The sequence below is a fragment of the Elgaria multicarinata genome, chromosome 4 (assembly GCF_023053635.1).
Source record: "Elgaria multicarinata webbii isolate HBS135686 ecotype San Diego chromosome 4, rElgMul1.1.pri, whole genome shotgun sequence".
Classification (NCBI taxonomy): domain Eukaryota; kingdom Metazoa; phylum Chordata; class Lepidosauria; order Squamata; family Anguidae; genus Elgaria; species Elgaria multicarinata.
Window position 1 is genome coordinate 74,025,153 of NC_086174.1, and position 21,037 is coordinate 74,046,189.

Sequence of the window (21,037 nt, forward strand, 5' to 3'; positions counted from 1 at the left end):
AGGGGCAGGGGATGGTGAGCTTGAGCATTTTCCACTAGAGTGTGTTTTTAGTCAGAGCAAAATATACAGTTGGAGCTCCATAATGAAATGGTTGTACTGGGTATGCCTCCGAATAGAATTCATATGGCCATTCCTCCTTGTTCAGGCCCTGAATCTATTTTCCACAGGTGATCTAATAAGAAGCTTTTCACTTGCCAAATGCTTAACTGTTAGGAATTGCTCTATTCAAATAGCTTGACTGGCAACACAGAATGTAAATGCCTTTGCGGAGACAGCTAGCAGGCTTCTTAATGAGTTTACCATTTGTCCATTGATTGCTTGGATAGCCAACAAGTGTTGGGTTACCTTCTCCTTGGCTTTCCTTTCCAGACTCTGAAATACTCATTTGAGGAGGCCTACCATCTACTTTCCTCAATGGATGCTTGATCCTTCAAGCCTTTCTAGTAGCAGTAAGATTTCAAGACACTCTGGACAATCCTGCTGTAACTCTTCTGTAGAACTTTGCTTTATCTAGTGGCTTATCCTTCTCTATGCCCAGAATGTTAGTTATGATCATAACTTGATTTTCCTGAGAGCTAGTCTTAATCATGTCAAAACCCAGACTTCGGTTCAAGTCAACCTGTCCTGAGAACAAGTCCTGACCAGAAAGACCATTGAATCTTTCTTTGAATGGGCTAAATATTAATCTTCTATTATTGTAAAAAATTGAAGAGGTATTGTTTTTTTAAAAAAACAACCAACCCAAAACAAAACAGGTACAATGTATCCCAATGAAAAGTTAAATCAATCTTCATAGATGAATATGATCATCTGTTCCTGTAAACAGCCACTATGGGAATTTTGATTACATAGAACAACTTGCCTTGCAATTTGGGGGGTGGGGTGAGATTGAACAAATGGGATTATTTTTACTCATATTATAAAGCCAGAAGTTTAGTAAATATTTACAAAGAAAAGAAATTATGGGATCAGAGAACATCAATCCTGAACACCCTTCCCATTGTTGAATTTAGAACCCACTCTTCTAATATCCAATTGCTAAAAAGTCACTTCTCTTTAACCAGTAGAGTAGGAGGAAGGCTAAACAGCAGGCACAACAGATTTATTCAAATCTGCTTGATGTTGAACATCAAGCAACGCATGTAGTGGGCTAGATCCAGACTAGGTTAGTTGAATTTAGGTCCCAATAAAATCAATAGTAAAAGTTAGTCATGGCTTAATTATGTTAGTCTTAAACCTAAATTCAATTAACTTAGTCTGGATCCAACAGAATGTCCTTTGATATATGCTGCTCCTAATGGACATCACTTTGTACAACTGCTAAACAAACCATAATAGATGAATCATAGAATAGCAGAGTTGGAAGGGGTCTACAAGGCCATCGAGTCCAACCCCCTGCTCAATGCAGGAATCCACCCTAAAGCATCCCCGACAGATGCTTGTCCAGCTGCCTCTTGAAGGCCTCTAGTGTGGGAGAGCCCACAACCTCTCTAGGTAACTGATTCCATTGTCGCACTGCTCTAACAGTCAGGAAGTTTTTCCTGATGTCCAGCTGGAATCTGGCTTCCTTTAACTTGAGTCCATTATTCCATGTCCTGCACTCTGGGAGGATCGAGAAGAGATCCTGGCCCTCCTCTGTGTGACAACCTTTTAAGTATTTGAAGAGTGCTATCATGTCTCCCCTCAATCTCCTCTTCTCCAGGTTAAACATGCCCAGTTCTTTCAGTCTCTCTTCATAGGGCTTTGTTTCCAGACCCCTGATCATCCTGGTTGCCCTCCTCTGAACACGCTCCAGCTTGTCTGCATCCTTCTTGAATTGTGGAGCCCAGAACTGGACGCAATACTCTAGATGAGGCCTAACCAGGGCCGAATAGAGAGGAACAGTACCTCACGTGATTTGGAAGCTATACTTCTATTAATGCAGCCCAAAATAGCATTTGCCTTTCTTGCAGCCATATCGCACTTTTGGCTCATATTCAGCTTGCAATCTACAACAATTCCAAGATCCTTCTCGTTTGTAGTAATCTGTCAGTTTCCACTCTCAAAAATAAGGACTAATTAAACTTTATTTGAAGCAAACACAGGAAAAAAGGAATACAGGAGCTAGTAACCTTCAAAAACTATGGGTTATCCATTCACCAGCCCAAACACATTATTGTCAATGTATTCTGCCACCCCAATTCCATAGCTAAGGACCACAATACATCTTCAAATCCAAACATAGGCAAAGAAGACTCAAACCATGAAGGTACAAATGCAACTAAATTCTACACATTCAAATCTCATCTTGCTGCCCGCTTAACACAATGAGAAGTCAACTTAAACAAGAATGTCTTACAGCATTTTCAAGAAATAGTCCGTTCCAGACTCAAACAAATCTTCAAACTAGGGAAACTCCGTAATGCTACTTCATTCTGTTTGCAAGACAAATCATGTCTTCAACTTCTCACACATTATTTTAAATGGAGGGATTTAGGCATGATGGAGAGGTATTCATAGTAGGAGAGTAAAACAAGAATAAGAAAATGGAAACCAACCTTTAAGTTGATGCGATCAAGGAGATCTTCCACAGATTTGGGTTGAGGTGGTCTTCCTTTCCGTCGCCTTCTTGTGGGTCTTTTTGGCTTCTCTTCCTCTTCATTTAATACATCCACATAGATGAACTTGAAAGTACCCACTTTGTTGTTCAAGAGACCCATCCAGGTACCCATGGGAGGCTTGCTAATTATATCAATGATATCGCCCTTCTGTAGATGAAACAAGCAAGAATATATTTACCTGTGAACCTCACAGGGATTTGCAAATTACTATATCAATGCTATGTCATAGTGATTGCATGCAGACTTTGTGATGGACATCTTAAATAGAAGATGTCCATCTTTAACAACCAGAAGTTCTAGCTGACAAGTTTTCTTTTTTTGAACGTGAGACGATCCAGAACCTATTTCCCATCTCTGTATTATTTTAAACCAAGTGTGTTTAAAATAGATATTTCTTCACTCCCAGCGTTTTAAAAGGGGGCATCTGTACAGAAGATGTTGGAAATTATATGCTTAATTCTTCTTGACTAAGAATTTTGTACTAGCTACTCATTGGTACTAGGTTTATTTTTAATTAAAATGATCCAAACATCCACTGAAGATCCTGAGAAGAGGGAGCACACTGTGACACATTATGGAACAAGGGACAAGCCAAAATACTAAGAATTCCAACAAAAGATATCAATGCAGAAAGATTGTTGGGACTCATTCTTGATCATCTCTCTGAATTCAAATATCAGATTTAATCTAGAAAAAGTACCTTGAGTTTTAGGGAGTCAGTATCATAAGGGCTGGGGGTAAAATCGGTGTGGACCCTGGCCCGGCCACAAAAAGGTCCTCTGTATGGAAGTTCCTCATCATCACCATCTTCAGACTTGACACTCTCTCTGTTGCTGGCTGAGGAGTCTGTTGTGCTTACTGTCTGCCCACCTGTTTGTAACAGAACAAAAGAGAAGAGTTTACCCAAAAAACTAAAAAATCCACAAGACATACACACAAGCACTCTAGAAGCACTCATTTGACATTTATTTCTACCACAATTATAGGAATGATAAGGCAGCAAACACAGCAGGTTCTGTGCCCCTGTTTGTTTGTTTATGGCATCTTTTAATGTCAATGACGACAACAACAACAGTCTTCATTTTCCAGCTCACCAGAGATCCATCTACAGTTGCTGCTTGCTTGCCACAGCACTTTCTCTGTATAGGTTGGTACAGGCTCTCACAGCACATACAGAAATGCTGGAGGCAACAATCCCTGTCACTCCCCAGCCTTCAATCCAACCCTGAACATCCCTGGGCTGATGGTAATGGAAAGGATGCTCCCCCCCCTCCCTGCCTCAAAAATGAAGAGAAGCAATAAGATGACTATCATTAGAGGTTTGCTTTGAAACAGTAATAGGCTCAGGTTCAAGGTAAGAAAATACCGGCTTTTTATGCTAGTTTTAAACATAAAGGAGGATTCTTGGGAACCACACCTGTACTTAAGATCCAAAAACATATGATTATAATTATATTTTGAAAAAGCACAACCACTAGGCAGGTTTTGTAGTTTATTCCTACATGTTTTCTTCTCTAAGATGGAGGCATATTATGGATCCTGTTTGTATCCTCAAGTACTTTCAAATTCAGCCATAATTCTTATATTTAAAAAAATTATTCCCAGCAATAACTTAAATATTGTTTTCTTTGATTGTGTTTGGCTTCACCTTCTGCGTAGACTTAAGGGTCACACAAGGCCAGTTATCCATCTCCTTTGCCACTCCTGGTTTAAAGTATTTAAACTATGATTCTTATAGTTATTAATTTAAAACAGATGGGGGGGATTGACGATTGCATGTAGATTATCTTTATATCGAGTCTACCCAAGCATTAACTTTTATATCCTCCATGCTTCATCAAGCAAGAATGCCCAAGTTCTCACAAAAAAGGTAGCAAAGCATTGGTTTTCAAGTACTATCAAGCATCCCACAGTAGAAAATCTCACAATTTATTTGAACCAAGCATCGGGTATTTTCATTCCCTTCACAGGCTCAATCCCTATTACCTCAAACAAATCTGTTCCTTTGAGTCTGACTAACTCTAGACAAAAATACTCCAGGAATATTGGCCCACATGCAGTCTGTCTGAACAAGATAAGCACTGAAGTACTGTTCTTCTAAATACTGACTGACTTGCCCTCTAACATTTGTGATTTAAACTATGCTTCATGTTTAGTTTCCCTTGTGTGTGGCTTTTTTATGAGTTTTTTAAAAAAGAAATATGAGTTTCATATAAAAAGATACCGGATTGGTTCAGCCATAGCTATCTTGGCCTAATAAGCCAAGGTTCATTAGACTACAACCAAACATTGACCAGGCTCAGATGACACACTGAGTTGGTGTGGGTTAGTTAACCCATGATGAGCCATGGTGTCTATGGACACCAGGTTGCATCTGCAACCCCCACTCAGGTGAGTGCAGCCACCATTATGAATATGCAATCCCGGCTCAGAGGTTGTCATGTTGTGCAAACCTGGCAATTGTAGGTTATGTGAGGGTGAAGTAGGGTGACCATATGAAAAGGAGGACAGGGCTCCAGTATCTTTAACAGTTGTATTGAAAAGGGAATTTCAGCAGGTGTCATTTGTATATATGGAGAACCTGGGGAAATTTCCTTTTCATCCAACAGTTAAAGCTGCAGGTGCCCTGCCCTCTTTTAAATCTAGTCACAGTATATCTGCAGTATAGCTCCTGCAGCTGTGATGAAGAGGAAATTTCACCAGGTTCTCATATATACAAAGGACACCTGCTAAAATTCCCTTTTCTATGCAACTGTTAAAGATACAGGAGCCCAGTTCTCCTTTTCATATGGTCACCCTAGGGTGAAGCAAACCATGAAGTGACTGGCCCCACTGTGTTCACATGCTTTCTCCTCCTATGCCCCATAATACAACACTTCTGGGATTGTTAAATTTCAGTATCCCAGTATGAAAGCACATGAAGGGATGGGTACAATACCAGTTTTTGGTCTAATAAACCCTGAGTTACATCTCAACCAGGCCATGTTGAACTTTGTACTTATTACTTACTCATTGAACTCTGGCCACTTAGTGAGCTCCTCAAACTTTCTACTGAACCACCAGCTTTCAGCTTGGGTTTATCCAGAGAATCAGTATCTGGCTGAGGTGACTGAGGAGATTCTGGCATTGCATCCAGGCTAGAATCCTGAAAGAAAATTACACACAATTTATTTTCAGATTCTCATACATTCAAGTCTGAACTGTTTATGTAGTTTGCCAAATGTTACCACCTAGAGTACAGCTCATTGTTATGAGGCTGAATTATAGTTACCTTCTAAAGGACCTTACTGAGGGAATGGACAAACCTAGAAAAGGATAGTAAGAGAAGGCTATCAATGGCTTTAGTCCTAATCATAGAATAGTAGAGTTGGAAGGGGCCTAAAAGGGGCCTATGTGCTACCTCCAGTAGCAGAGGCAGTAAGCCTATGTACACCAGTTGTTGGGGAACATGAGTGGAAGGGTGCTATTTCACCCGTGTCCTGCTTGTGGGTTCCTATTTCAACAGCTGGTTGGCCACTGTGTGAATAGAGCGCTGGAATAGTTGGAGCCTTGGTCTGATCCAGCGGGGCTCTTCTTATGTTCTTCTTTCCTAACCACTTATAGACTAAAATAGCCTTCCCAAATTAGGCACTCCTGAAATTTTGGAGAACTCTCATAATCCCTGACCACTGATTATGCTGGCTGAGGCTCATGGGAGCTATATTCCAAAACATCTGGAGGGTACCAGCTTGGGGCAGGCTGGACTAAAAAGACGCAAGTGAAAAAATGAGAAAATATGGCCTGAACCCATGAGAAAATGTGACCAGGGTCAAGGCTGGAAACAAAAACATATCTTTCCCTGCAGCTGTATGAAGCCATTTGTCTACTTGCATGTTTACTCAGACAGCAGTCCTACTGTGTTGAATGGGAATTACTCCCAGGTAAAAATACATAGGACCTGCAGCCTTTGTATGCAACGCCATAGTCCTTTGGAGATTGTTCCTAAGGACCATAGGGTGGAGAAAGATTGTCAAAGGTGGAGAGAGAGATCTCCTCCCATCCCTGCATAAACTTCCGCAGCTCTTACATCCCAGGAGGTAATGTGGAAAAAAAAACAATGAGAGGGAAGCTGTTCTTTAAAAAAATACTCAATCAGGAACAGGGCTGATGGGAAGAAAGAGTCATTCCTCAGCAGTACAGAAAAGGCATTTGCATAAAGAGAAAAACATCTACAGTAGAATTAATTAAAAGACTCATTTGACTATCACCTATATCTACTGTGATCTGGCTCCTTCATTGTGTTTTCTAGACTTGTGAAACTTTTATAAACCTTAAAATCAACCTTTTCATGTAATTTGCTGAAGATAGTTATGAAAAGTTAATACCGCATAAATGAAATGGCAGATGAAATAACACAAATGTTACAGTTTGGACTGAAGAACTAAGCACATTACTTTTCATAGGTGCAGTGTTAAAATGAAATAACCTGAAGATACAACAACTTATAAAAATTGTAAACAAAGCAAAAATCCTTTACGTGTTAAGTTAATGGGCTTTCCCCCCATTCATTCAAGTAACAAGACAGATTCAAAAAGATTGAGACAATAATTTCTGGGAGCTAACTGCAGTCAGAACAACATTTATTTATGTTTGTGTGTGGACGTGTGCAAACATCCTGGTGTAAAGAAAGCATTTTGTTTGATAAATGACAATTCAAGAAAATAACACGGTACAATATTCAAGACTATCTGCAGCAAGAAATTAAAAGAAACCTGCTGATATACAAGAATCGTTGGCTATTCCACAGACATGCAATCACAAACCATCTGAATGAAGCCTGTTATTTGCATGCTGCAGAGTCATCAGGAAACATCTTCCCACAAATCAAGCAAATCTCCAGAGAGAATTGGAGAACCGAAGCCACAGATTGCTAATAAGAAAGTGCCTTCCATTTTTCTAATGTCTGTGTTTCTTGTACTCCAGTCTTGAATATTTTTGCTGCTGGTAACTTTGCAGAAATGTCCATGCAGTTCTTATGAAATCAGAATTAGAAATTGGAATCTTACTAAATTGTGGGCACATCAACTCCCTAGGACTTGGCCGTGAATGCAAATATTACACCGCTCACTCTCTATGTTCCAGAAATCATAAGATCAGCTACAAAGCAAGGAGAATACTTATGGATGGGCCATACAATATTTGTAGGAAAGGGTACATTTCATTTTATTTAAACATTTTGTTTCTTGCTGTATGGTACTGGGAAAAGTTTGTAAACAACAAATATGATGTTAAACCTGATATCTGAGCACTTACGACACAGTTGGAACTGGCAATCCCTGGGCTTCATTATTGCCACACCTGATTGTAAGATTCAGCTGGTACCACAAACTTTATGTCTGAGAGGGGAAACTTGTGGCCTTCCAGATGTTTTTGCCTACAATTTTCATAAACCGTCACAATTGGTTACGCTGGTCAGGGCTGATAGAAGCTGTAGGCGAAAACGTCCGGAGGGCCACAAGTTGGCCACCCCTACTTTAAGTGAAACTGCTATACTTCCAAGTTAAGGCACTAAGGGTGCAATCCTATGTGTGTTTAAACAGAAAGTCCTACAACTCCCAGTATTCCCCAGCCAGCCATACAGGGGGAAGTCCTACAACTCTCAGCATTCCCCAGACAACCATGCTTTTTTCTGTCTAAACATGCCTAGAACTGTGCCCTAAAACATTCATTTTTTAGCTCTTCCTAGCTCACACCGAATTTTCAGGATGACTCTTGGTATAGATGAAGATAATCAATCTTGGTATCAAGACACAATATACTTAATATTTTAAAACCAACTGAGGCTTGGTTCTTTAAAGGATTATTGTTTTAAAATTGTTTCTATGCAAGGCTCAGGTACAAAACTTTTTTAAAAAGCAGCTGCAGTCTGATTTATCAGCAGCATTACTGTCAAGCTGCCTCTAGTGCACTAACATTAGTTAGGAGATGCTCTTTAGTTCTACTGATTAGCTAATTACTATTTCTTATTACCCAATTATGGTATAAGTAGTGCTTCAATGAGCATTGCTCCAGGTAGGCTACTTTGAACTTCCTTAACCCCCCAAAATCAAGAAAAGATGTATATGTTCAGCTGTGTTACAATACTATTCAATTTTAGAATCAACAGAGGACATGAAGTTTGTATTACATCCGTCAGCATTATAGTAGAACTTTGTACCAACCTGATGCACCCGAAATGGGCTTTGGGAGATGGATGTGCTAACATGTTACTCCTCCTATTCTTATAGTAGGAGTCTGACACTACTGAGATGGTCTGGTGGATAACAATGGGCTTTGCTTCAGGGCAGACAATAAGGACTGCCTCATTCCTGCACAGATCCTCAAACAAATTATTTATTTGCAGTAACTCAGGGCTCCAGAGCCACTGTGATAGGATACTGAACAAACATATTACAAAAGTGATGGGCTTCTGGCTTGAAATCAGTCCCATGCCACTGCAGATAAGAATGAGTCAAAGTAAAATACAGGGGCTGGAGACCTGAATTTAGCTTGGCAGTATTATTCCAATCTGCCTCGGAAGACATAAAGATAAACACATGAAGCAGTGTTCTGCTTATCAAATACCAGCCTTCAGCTCCTGAATGCAATGTACTGGTTACACTGCTGCAGCCTGATTATTCAACAGTCCTCTAGAGGGCGATATTTAACAAATGGAAATTATTTTTCCAGCCGATGCCAATGCCTGTGGTTGCTCTCCAGCAATTACTTGTTATGCTTATAGTTCAAGTGGAAAGACTGATGAGGGAAAAAAAGAGAATAAAAAAGTGTTGGGTATTTTGACAACCTACCAAACCAAATTGAATGAAGTCTGCCAAACGCAACTTGCTTGGAAAAACAGATTGATTTTGACCAGAGGAAATTGAAAGAGTAGCTTAAAAGGAATACGTGTTCAGAAAGGACTTTAAGAATCAACTATATAGATTTCTGCAACGAGAAAATTAAATATGTGATAAAGGCACAGCATGTTCATTTGCAAAGTTCATTTGCAAAGTTTTCTGGACAAAATGTAATTCACAGACTTTTCTCCTATATAAAAGGACTGTTTTAGGCTTATATGGAACATCACTGGGGATGATACTGCCTTCCATGCAGCACAGACAAACTGCAAAGTGATACAGAGATGCTCTCAGAGACGCATTCCTATTATTGGAACTATCTTTCCCAATCACATTTGAGCCAGTGTGGTGTAGTGGCTAAAGCGTCAGACTGGGAGTTGGGTGATCCGGGTTCTAGTCCCCACTCGGCTGTGGAAACCCACTAGGTGACTTTGGGCCAGTCACAAACTCTCAGCCCAACCCACCTCACAGGGTTGTTGTTGTGAGGATAAAAATGGAGAGGAGGATAACTATGTATGCCGCCTTGGGTTCCTTGGAGGAAGACAGGCGGGATATAAATGCAAAAATAAATACATAAGTATCTGGAGATGACGGGACTGAACCTGGGAACTTCTGCATACAAAGTATGTGCTCTACCACTAAGCCAGAGATGTTGAAATGAAGTGAACCAGAGTGACTCCAGGATGCAATGCAAGTGGTTTTTGTATTATCTATCTATCTATCTATCCCCAATATTTTAAAATATTTTCTTAATAAATTTTACATATTTTGTATTTTTAAACAGTATTTATATTTTAATATGATATGCTTTTTTCTTTTTTTAGAAAGATGGTATGTTTAAGTAGCTATACTACTGATAATTTCAATGGCAGAAGATTTAAAATAGTTCTATTGCATCTTTTTGTTGTATGATGATTGCACAAAGAAGTGATGCACAGATATTTTAAATAAAATAGAAATTACCTGGTTAATCGGACATGGCATGACATTCATTTAGATAGGAAAGTGCAGTCTAAATTTGAAAGACGTTTATTCCTTTTAATCTAATGTAAAGTGATTGTTGTAAATTGCATGTTGCTGTATAATTTGGAGCATGTATTAGGGTACTCTGACATTGCTAGAAGACTAACGCAAAATATATAAAGCCATTCATTCTTTACAGCATGTGAACTACCATCATATATGGAATGAAATCATATACTTTACTAGCCTAACTCAATTCTACCTCCCTTTTATTATGTTATTGAAGCTCTTTTCACAGTAAATTGTTTTGAAAGGGCCTTGGAATTGGTTTACTACACTATACCCATGGGAAGTTTCTCTAGTGACACTATTGTACCTTTCAACGATGTCTCAAACATAGGCATCAACGGCTCTTTCAGTATTTACCTTTGAAAGTAAAGCACCCAGGTGTTAACTTAAAGCAAACAAGGAAATGACCAAACTTGCATACCTGCTCTGACAAGGAGCTGCTGTATTTTTTAGACATCCTCTTCTTCATGGTTTCTCTGACAGATTTCACCTTTTTACCAAGAGATATGCGGGACGTAGAGGGAGATTTGATCACTTCTTTGTAAACAAAATCACCATCTTTCCCCTGTAAAATGAGAGAGGAATCAGAATAAAGAGCACAACTTGCAATCCTCATATTTCTCTGGTCAACTCTCAAAGCAAATGAATCTTAAGGAGACAACAACAGATGAAATTTGTAGCTCACATTTAACAGATTTTGAAAGAAACTGAGGTTCTCCTGACAAGGCCGGCTTTTCCCAGTGAGATTTGCTTCTGGAGCATTTTTGTAATGTTACTCCACAGAGGCTTAATCCCGGTATAAATAGATTCAGAACCTCTTACTGATGTGGCAAATAATGCCTTCCCCATTCTGGTACCCTCCAGAAGTTTTGGACTATAACTCCCAGTATTCTTGACCATTGGCCATGCTGGGGATAATAGGATTTGAAGCCCAAAGTATCTCGAGGGTACCATGTTGGGGAAGTTTATGAAACTGTAAACAATTGCTCCTCTGCCCCTCCCCTGGTTTTAGTGTACAGATCCTGGCTTGCACTAAGCACAGGTTCCTCATTATGTCCAATCTGGGAAAAACTGGTTGGTTAACAAACCAAGATAATAAGTCAGAATCTCCATACCAAAGCTGACACTTCATAGGAAGTGGTGAGGGAGAAGCATGGGGACAAACATCGAAAAACTTCCAAGATGTGGAAATTGGCCACTCACATTGATTTTTCAGCAAGAGTCATGGGTCAGAATGCTAAATAACTTCTAATTCCTGCTCGATGGATCTTTCTACATTGAAATATAGAGATTCTATTTGGCAGCCATGGATAGTAGCTAATGACAGACACAGCCTCCATGAATTTGCGTAATCCTTTTAAAAGCCACCCAGGTCTGTGGCCATTACTTGTGAATTTCACAAAATAATGTGCTGTGTGAAAGACTGCATCTTTTTATTTGTCCAGAATCTACTGCTGTTCAACTTTATAGGATGATCCTAAATTCCAGGGAGAAGAGAGAACGTTTTTTTCAATCCAGAAGGATGTTTGGGGGGGGGGGGGTTGGGGTGGAGGAATCCAAACTCCAGCATGATCTTGTTACTCATTTAATATTCCATACACTGTGTATGTGTTTGTTCCAGATGTCCAACCTTCTGCAGCTGCACTTCACCACACCTCCCCTTTCCCCAAGACAGGCCAGCCATCTGGCCACTTTCAGCTAGGATATTTTCCAACTAGAGCCATTTCCTTCACATTCACACACCAATTCATGGCAATTCAGGAACTCAAAGGATTTAGATTCACTGGGACAGCAGTAGGATGTGTTTCAGTAACAAAATCATGGTTTTAAACTGAATGCCTGTTTCCTTGCTTGCTTTCAGTATTCTCAAAAATGCCTGTTGCAAGGATAAAGTTAGCTCAAGGAATAGAAAATGAGAGAAAAAGACTTTAGAAGTAAGAAATGTGAAATTTTTTTGGTGGGGGGATGGGAGTGGGAAAAGCCTACCTTTTTTTAAAAAAAATCATAAGCACTGTACTTCATGAAAAAGCTGCACCTAATCTTAAAACAATGTCAAAACGTAAGTGAAAAACCATAAATCAGTAACCATTTTTTTTTAAAAAAAATTATTCTGCCACCCTGCCAGTGCAACATGCTCAAATATCGTGGGCAAGCTGCCAACTTGCACAAAGGATAGAACAAGAATTAGAGCCAAACTAGTTGATATGCTGGGAGAGCCATGATCAGATCTCCCTTTCCCCTCTTCTTTTCGTTCAAAGCACTTGCAGCCCACCCACTCTTAAATCAGGTTGGGAAAGCTTTCTGGGGAAGCGAGTGATTAATCCTTTCCCCAATATTGTTTTCCTGATCTACATGTTCCCCTTCCAGTGATGCTGTCGGTTATCCCATAGAAGAAAGCATAAAGGTACCATATAGGGACCACTCCTCCTCCAACTCTCCCTCCTCCCCATATAAGTCTCCTTGTCATTCTCAACACTTTCCCCACCCCACATTATGGCCCATTTCATATAAACAAGCAACTGTGGACACTGGATACACCTGTACTTTTATCACACACACTTAATGCTAATTTATTTTCTCCAATATAAACAGGTGACAATTGAAATCAAGTTTTAATCACTATAATTATATGGCAAATACTAACTTGTAATGCAGTATGTATCAAAATGTAGTGGCTAAAGAATCAGCTCAGCTTCTAGAAACTGAAAATTGTTGTGATTTTCCTGGATTGTAGAGCTACTATTATGGCAGTTGCCAGAGCATTTTAATTCTATTATAAATGCCATCATTGTGCCTCACTTGTAACATGAAAAATAAGCCTCAGGCAATGCCATATTTGGACCTGTATCTCATACTTACCATCTGATCCAAATTGTTTCCAATGTGCAATGAGCGATTTGTCAAGTCAAAGCCACCAAAGCTGCAGGTCCTCTGTGAAATAAGACAGATTTCTGCTAATCTCATTAAAACTAAATCAGTACACAGAATCAAACATTTTCTGGAGGACAGAAGACAATGGAGAAATCCAATTGTACAAATAATAGTAGCAACAAAACACGATGAGAAACTTAAAAGATTCTGGCACTACATTCATGCATTCTGATGTCTCTCCCTGAACGTTTGCTGTTCATTTTAACACCTCTGATTTTCAGGTAAGAAAGTTCTACAAAGGAGTACTGGAAGTATTCCTAGAGTGAGGAATCATGTTACATAAACCACAACATTTAAATCTTATCATTTCCAGTGTCTTTTTTTGTCAGTGGGGTGTAATGTAATAACAAAAAAGACTTAGACCCAAACATACATGGTACTGAACAAATTCTGGGAGCAGACAAACATCTAGAAAGTCTAAGGATCTACTCAACCACAAAAGGTGTGGAAGATATCAAAGATACCTTCAATACCTCACATCCAAAAGGTAATTTGCCTAAGTTTCCAAGTCAGATACATTAATAGGGGTTTAATTCTTAGAAAGCATTGGCTCCACCAAGACCTTCATGATACAAAGCAGCTTTGTTACTTCTACAAGAGAAAGTAGGTTATATTTACAGTGGCACAGAATCTAGTGGAACAAGACTAGTGGACTGAGTCACTCTCAGACCAGCAGCACAAGCCAGAAACAGTGATGCTGATTTATAATAGTTTTGTCTGCCTAAACATGTCAGCATTATAACATCACCTTTCTTCGAAAAAGCTAAAAAGAACTCTAAGCAAAGCCACATTTCCACAGTAATGGAAGGAAGTACTTGGCTCTAGCTAATGGTCCTCATTTATAACACATTTTCTGAAAAGGTGCTATACTGTAGGGTTACACAAGAGGAGCTTTTGCCCCATCTAGAAGTAAACCAGTCTCATTTCTATACCTTGATCCAGTGGGGCTGTTCAGACACAATGCTAACCTACACTCAGTGGTTGAATGTGAGTTGTTGTTGAACTGTGGGTTAGTTGAACTCAGCGTGTTGTCTGAATGTCCACAAGGGTTGCTTGTTAGCCACCCTGAACAACGCAACAATAAACCATGGGTTATCAAGGTGCCTTGTTTGGAAAACAAACTGCATGGTTAACAAGTCACCCTGGAGAAAATGTTTTGAGTTCAGACAACACGCTAACCCATGATTCAACAAGCAACCCACATTTCATCAACAACCAACACTTAACTCACTGAGTGTAGGTTAGAGTGTTGTCTGAACAGCCCCATTGTCTGTCTGTGTTTATATCTTTCCCTATCTTATGGAAAATATAAAATTTTCCCCCAAAACAAAGATAAAGTAATTGAGGTGTAATTATTATCCTATATTATACAGTTGTATGGCCCCAACAATATGTCACACAATAAATGCTTTATAGTATATCTCTTATTAATATTATGTTAATTGTGTCTATTACTAGTTTACAAATTACCAGAAGCTGACTAATAAGCTGCATCTGGAGACCTTTGCCAAGAAATCTTCTATCCTTCATCAAAAAAAGCCTTTGTTGGGGGAGCATCCACTTGTTGGAATTAAGTTTTGAAATTAAATGTAACTGGTGGGCATTTATCATAGATTTGGCATATGTGACAGCATATATAAACATAGTCAAAAGATGCCTTTTGGCAATTTGCTAGAATGTGATGAATGACCAAAAGTAGTATCAGTATTTAAGGATTCAAGCTGTATTCCTAGAGCTGGTAGAATTAAACTTGCTTTCAAATATATACTTCATAGCTTCAAATGTATGAGTAACATGCCAAATAAAGACTGTGGGTATTCAATGGAATGGTCATGCAATCAAAAAACATTTTGGTGCAAGTTCGAAGATCCATGCATATTTGGCCACCAAAACAAATTTAGATGCCAAAAGTAAATGAAAATACAAGACAAGTAACCAGTCCTACTGAACAAGAGGCTTCCACAGTTCCCTGAGGTTACAGTAAGCATGAACTATGATTTCAGAGGAAAAGGGTGCAGTGCTTAAAGTTCACAAGCAGGGTATCAGGCTCTAGCCATTTTGGGAAAGAAGAGAGCCACAAGAAGTAGTTAACTAAAGGCTCCATTTGGAAAAAAGGGGGAAAGACATACCTTTCTCTCCTACATAACAAATTAAACTCATATCAAGTAGCATACACAGAGAATTGGCTCCTGATTACCAAAACCATAAACAACTATATGGAATGGCAGTTGTGTTCAGAACAGGAAAATTTATGGGACAAAAATTCTCAACATCCTTAGAAGGATATGAGAGTCACACTACCTATTGATATATATGCACATTATGAATATTCAAGCCAAAGTATATTTATCTGGTGTATCTGCTTTACTCAGTAGTAAAAAAGAAAAAAGGGAATATCACTGGAGAAAGAGTAAAGTACTTTACAAAGCAGGGCAGAACCAACTAATGTATGACGCACCTAGGGAAAAGGGTTAATTGTCCTAGGAATATAATAATGTAGCTCACAGTGGTCACTAGCTAAATGGAGCAAAGCTGGCTACAAATTAGCAATAATGATTTTGTAATTCTTTTGTCCACCAAGTCGCACCCTTAAAAATGAACTAACACTAGGCTCTTAGAACTCTTAATGTGCTATACTACGTAATTGTTTCCACTGAAATCTCCTCTAGGTCTTATGAATCTATTAATAAGTATGCTTCCCTTCCCTCCTACAAAGAAAATAATTTTACAGCTGTAGGAAAATAGGACAGATGATTTGTTCTTTCTCAGCATCAAAGGAATATGAGAGCCACTGAGAATCAATGGATACTGTGATTGCATTTTGAACCAGGGTCTCCCGAGACAAGGCAATCTAGTCATGGGTTTGCTAGTGGCCTTTGGCAATTCACTTGCTCTCAACACCAGTTTCCTATCTATGAGACTGGAAAAAAACTGTCCCACTTTATAGGGCTGTTGTGGGCTGCAATCCTAAACACACTTTAGGTTATAATCCTAAACACTTAACAGGGATTGTCCTGTTAATGGGGTAAGTATTTGTACACCCAAGTGATTGGGGCCTCATCCAAATGTTGACCCTCCTCGCTTGCTCCCCCATCATTTACCCTCTCTTCTAATTCATTTATCCTCTGCCCCTTAATTTATCCCCCCCTCTCTCACACACACACCTCATTCACAACTGTCACACACACACTGCCCAAGAAACCATCCTGTCTTTCCTTCATTCATCCATTCTTGCTTCCATTCATATTCTCCCTCTCTCTCTCTCTCCCCACCCCCCATCTCAGCATACAGGATCGAAAGGTTTTAATGCCCGAAACCCCCCCCCCCACACACACACATTCCCCAGCATCAATTAGCTGGGAAGAGGCACACAATTTAAACGGGAAGGATGGTGCACAAGTATGGTTCTCCCCATGTACCATTTTCGCCACTTAAATTGCACTCTCACCAGCACACCGAAGAGCTACTGGGAGTGCAATTGTGCTAAGAAGTCAGTGCAAAAGGATGACTCAACTCCACATACTGTCCTCCCAGTACAATCACATTCATGCAAGTTTACCAAGCAGCTGAGAAGCGAGCTTGGCTGAGTACAAACTCAGCAGGGAGAGGGGCAATTGGGGCTTGAGCATGGGTATCCCCATCAAGCCACATGCAGGTCACAGGGCAGAGGTTGCCCACATATATTTTTAGTAATCAGTAGAAAGAAAGGAAATGCAAGTCACTGATACAGGAAACTCTGAAAGGTACGTATAAAGACTGCCAAAACGGCTGCATTAAACTCCTGCTCTAACCTCTCCTATGTAGACCTTCTATTCCTCTTTTGGTTAGGGAGAGCATTGCACAAACTTATTTTCATCTTCCATACAGAGCCTATCATATGGAAGATCCATGTGCATGCCTGCCAACCTACTTCTGCCATCCCCACATGTTCATGAGGGACTAGAACATCTGCATTATGGGATATATACGTAAAACCTGTGCGTGTAGGCCTCAATTCTTTTTCCAGAGATGTTCCATCCCTGTGTGAAAGGATGCAGGTGGGCCATCTACCACACTCAAACATCCCTTTTCCTGAGGGGCCAAGACTGGTCCTTCAAGTAGTCCTCCAAACTGGCCCACGGTTTTTCTTTGTCACCATGTGGTCATTCAAGCCAAATTGATTGCACATGCTGCCATATAATGGTAAAAGACTGGCTTGCTGAAAATATCCTAAGTGAACCTTCATTTCTAGTCTTTATGCCCATCACCACTTGCACTTTGTGCAACACAGCAGACAGGGCCAGACCTTTTCTTGTTTGAAGAAGCACATTAGAGATAGCAAATTAGCAAAGCCGTTAACCTGTTTAAGAGGTAGTTTCCCTGACTTTGAAATTAAAAGGAAAGTTTTTGGAACTACATGGCAGCTAAAAGGAAAGGTGTAGGAAATATTGCTGAGATTTTCATCTCTTTAAACTGTAAACAATGTAACATTTTATACTTTTATTAATCTTTTATTGTTGCTTAATGTTGTTTTGTTTTTAAACCATGTAATCCTCCTGGAATGTGTTTTTTTTTTTCCAGGGGACTGGCGGGATATAGTTGTCTTCAAACAAACAACATAATCCAAACCTCCATTATCCAATTGGCCTTAGGAACATGAAAAATATTTGGGTTATCAAATGTGAGGTAAACTGGGATTTACCTCTACATTTACAGTTAGATGGGGGAGTTTAGGTAAGTAAAGTTTGCACGTTATATTTTCTTCTGAAGCAGGGGTGTTGAAACTCAGGCCCATGGGCCAAATCAAGGCAACTTGGGGTCCCAATCTGGCACTCCAGGGTTCCCCAAATGGCCACCCCCCTGACCATTTGATGGTTTCCTACCATTTTGCACAATTCCCCTCGACTATTTGGTGATTTTCTAGTATTTTGCGCTATTTCTCTGGACCATTTTGTGGTTACCTAGCTTTTTGTAATTCCCCAGCCCCAGCCTAAAATGCTGAAATGTCTCTCCTAAGCCTTAATTACTGCCAGTAAGAGTTTTAAAGCTAAAAGATGCTACTGTTTTTTGGTAATTTTGACCCCTGCCCATTGGTGTAGTGGCTAAAGTGTTGGACTGGGAGTTGGGAGATCCGGGTTCTAGTCCCCACTTGGCCATGGAAACCCACTGGGTGACTCTGGGCCAGTCACAGACTCTCAGCCCAACCCACCTCAAAGGGTTGTTGTTGTGAAGATAAAATGGAGAGGTGGAGGAGGATTATGTACGCCGCCTTGGGTTCCTTGGAGGAAAAAAGGCGGGATATAAATGTAATAAATAAATAAATAAATTTGCCTTAGGCTGTATCCACTACTGGAATGTGGCCCTGAAAGTTCTCTGAAATTGAATTTGGTCATCAGGTTGAAAGAGATTCAACACCATATTCTAAAGAAAGCTAATTGTTTAAAACATCAATCTTCAGCATAATTTTTATTAAATACAAACTCCAGTTTTCTATGTTAAAGTCCCCCCCCCCTTGAATTTAATCATCCTGAATAGGAAGGGCAATTTGTTTTCTCCTTAAAATTTTGCCAGTTTGGACACTAGGGACTAGAACATTCTGTCCAAAAACTTATTAGAACATCCTGTTGGCAAGTAATTGGGGAGGGGGTGGGGGAAAAAAAGAGCCAGTGAACTATTAAGCTTTTAAATAGTTATGATGCCAAAATACAAGTAACGCTGACTGTAACCTCATGGAAGCTGGTAGGCCACCTTCAGTGATTGTTCTTGGACTCACAGACTTCTGGTGGATTCTCAAGAGAACCCTTTTAGTACAGCGGTCCACTGTGGCAGCCCACTTCTTCTTTGCCTCCTCCTCTTCCTCCAGCAGGCATCGCCTCAAATCATGTTCTTCAGATTTGCTCAGGGTCCTGTCGGTAACGGGCCGCACCAGATGTGACAGGTTGAGGTGACTGTATAGGCTTCTCTCCACCACATACGTGATATTGAACTCGCTGACCGAACTGCGCCCTCGAAGCCTTCTGTTTGGGAAGCCACAGCTTCCTCCTCCTCCTCCTCCTCCCCCCTTGGCTTTGTGACGAAGAAGCTGCAGGTCACAGATGGAAGGAGATACACCTTTCCTAGCTGGACGCTGGCAGAGAAAAGCTCTAGAACATGAGTAGTTAGAATCTGTCTTTTTCAGTCGGATCTGCTTCCTGATACTCTGGATTTCCTCCAAGGATACCAGGACATGGTGCTTGCGCCTGTTGTCATAAATGCAAATGCTTTCTTTACTTACCCCATGGCTCAGAGAGCCAAGGCTCTTCTTCATCTCTCCATCTGTCAAGGAGCGGCAAACTTTTGGAGTTTTCTCCTCTTCTGGGTAGGAAAAGAATGTCCCAAGCTTCTTTGGGGGTTTAATAAGGCCACGGCTATCAGATTTACTGAAGGTTTTGAGCAATTTCCTGTTAGTACCCCAAGTGTCTAGGCTGCTGGATGACGGAGATGTGGTCAGTGAATCAGAGTCATCATCAGGCTGTTTCTCAGAAGAGTTATCCAAGTAGACTTGCTTCTTGTGAACCCCGGAATAAAGTGCCGTTCTGTCATCTGGTACTGGAGAGTTGTCAAAGGAATGCTCATCCGCACCTAAAAGGGAACATACCACACATCAGCTTTCACTTACTCAGATATGAGTGAGAAAAAGGCAACAGAGGGGGATCCTGAAGGGAAGACTTCTGCATCTCCTGCAAGCAAAGAAATATGACGGTATCCACATTTCTGAAGAATAAAACCATCTGGGTACAAACCAGCAATGAGACTGATGCGAGGAAAAAAATGCTGGGATACTGGTGTACATCTCAATAGCCTTAATTAATTTCTGTAACAAAACAAATCTCTACTAGTAATATATTTTATGAAAGGCAAAAATATACTTTTTATAGCAAAGTGTTTCTTCATTATTATCCCAAGAACAATGTAAAAGATCCAGAGTAGCAAAAACAAAACACCACAATCCTATTAAGTATGCAAGAATAAATGAAGCTATTTAGTTACAGTTAATGAGCCAGAATGGTAATTATCTAGCAATGTTGGAGGGAAGCCAGTATAATGGAGAGAAGACTAAGCTTATGAATAAGGGGTGAAGGCACTGGACACATTTGGCCTACAAGTACAGCACCATGTACATTGATGGTGCTATATAAATAAATAATAATAATAATAATAATAAGATATGATCATAGAATCATAGAATAGCAGAGTTGGAAGGGGACTACAAGGCCATCGAGTTTTCAAATATTTAAAGGAATGAAATATTTTCAAACTGTTAAAGCAATGAAAGATATAATAAGTTTTCACTTTTTGCAACAAGGAGGAAAGGATTAAAAAACAGGCTGCTACAAGTGACAGCAGTATCTATACAGCCCCCGCCTAGCGGGTAATGAGTCCTCCCAGTAATTGTAAACCAGTCTAAAGTAATTAATTTAAATCACAGGACTGTAGATTGAGCTTAAACATAGCAGGGGAAACTTACCAACTATACGAGACAGGAAAAACTATTATATGAATATGCTGCCTGTAAAGCTTATAGAAGACATTCCATAAGCTTTACAGGCAGCACCTGTTGGGGATGCTTGACATACAGGA

At 39.9% G+C, this 21,037-nt stretch overlaps 1 protein-coding gene across 4 annotated transcripts in view; it reads right to left on the reverse strand.

The window, feature by feature from the left end:
* LOC134397695 (SAM and SH3 domain-containing protein 1-like) overlaps positions 1-21,037 on the reverse strand; it is a 603,491-nt gene that overhangs the window by 15,079 nt on the left and 567,375 nt on the right. For all 4 annotated transcript variants that reach the window (XM_063124570.1, XM_063124569.1, XM_063124572.1 and 1 more), the window contains 6 exons: positions 19,692-20,038; positions 13,367-13,438; positions 10,929-11,072; positions 5,610-5,745; positions 3,301-3,470; positions 2,538-2,747 (listed from right to left, as the gene is read on the reverse strand). In XM_063124570.1, the coding sequence (XP_062980640.1) occupies positions 2,538-2,747; positions 3,301-3,470; positions 5,610-5,745; positions 10,929-11,072; positions 13,367-13,438; positions 19,692-20,038 (1,079 nt within the window). The remainder of the gene's footprint in view (positions 1-2,537; positions 2,748-3,300; positions 3,471-5,609; positions 5,746-10,928; positions 11,073-13,366; positions 13,439-19,691; positions 20,039-21,037) is intronic.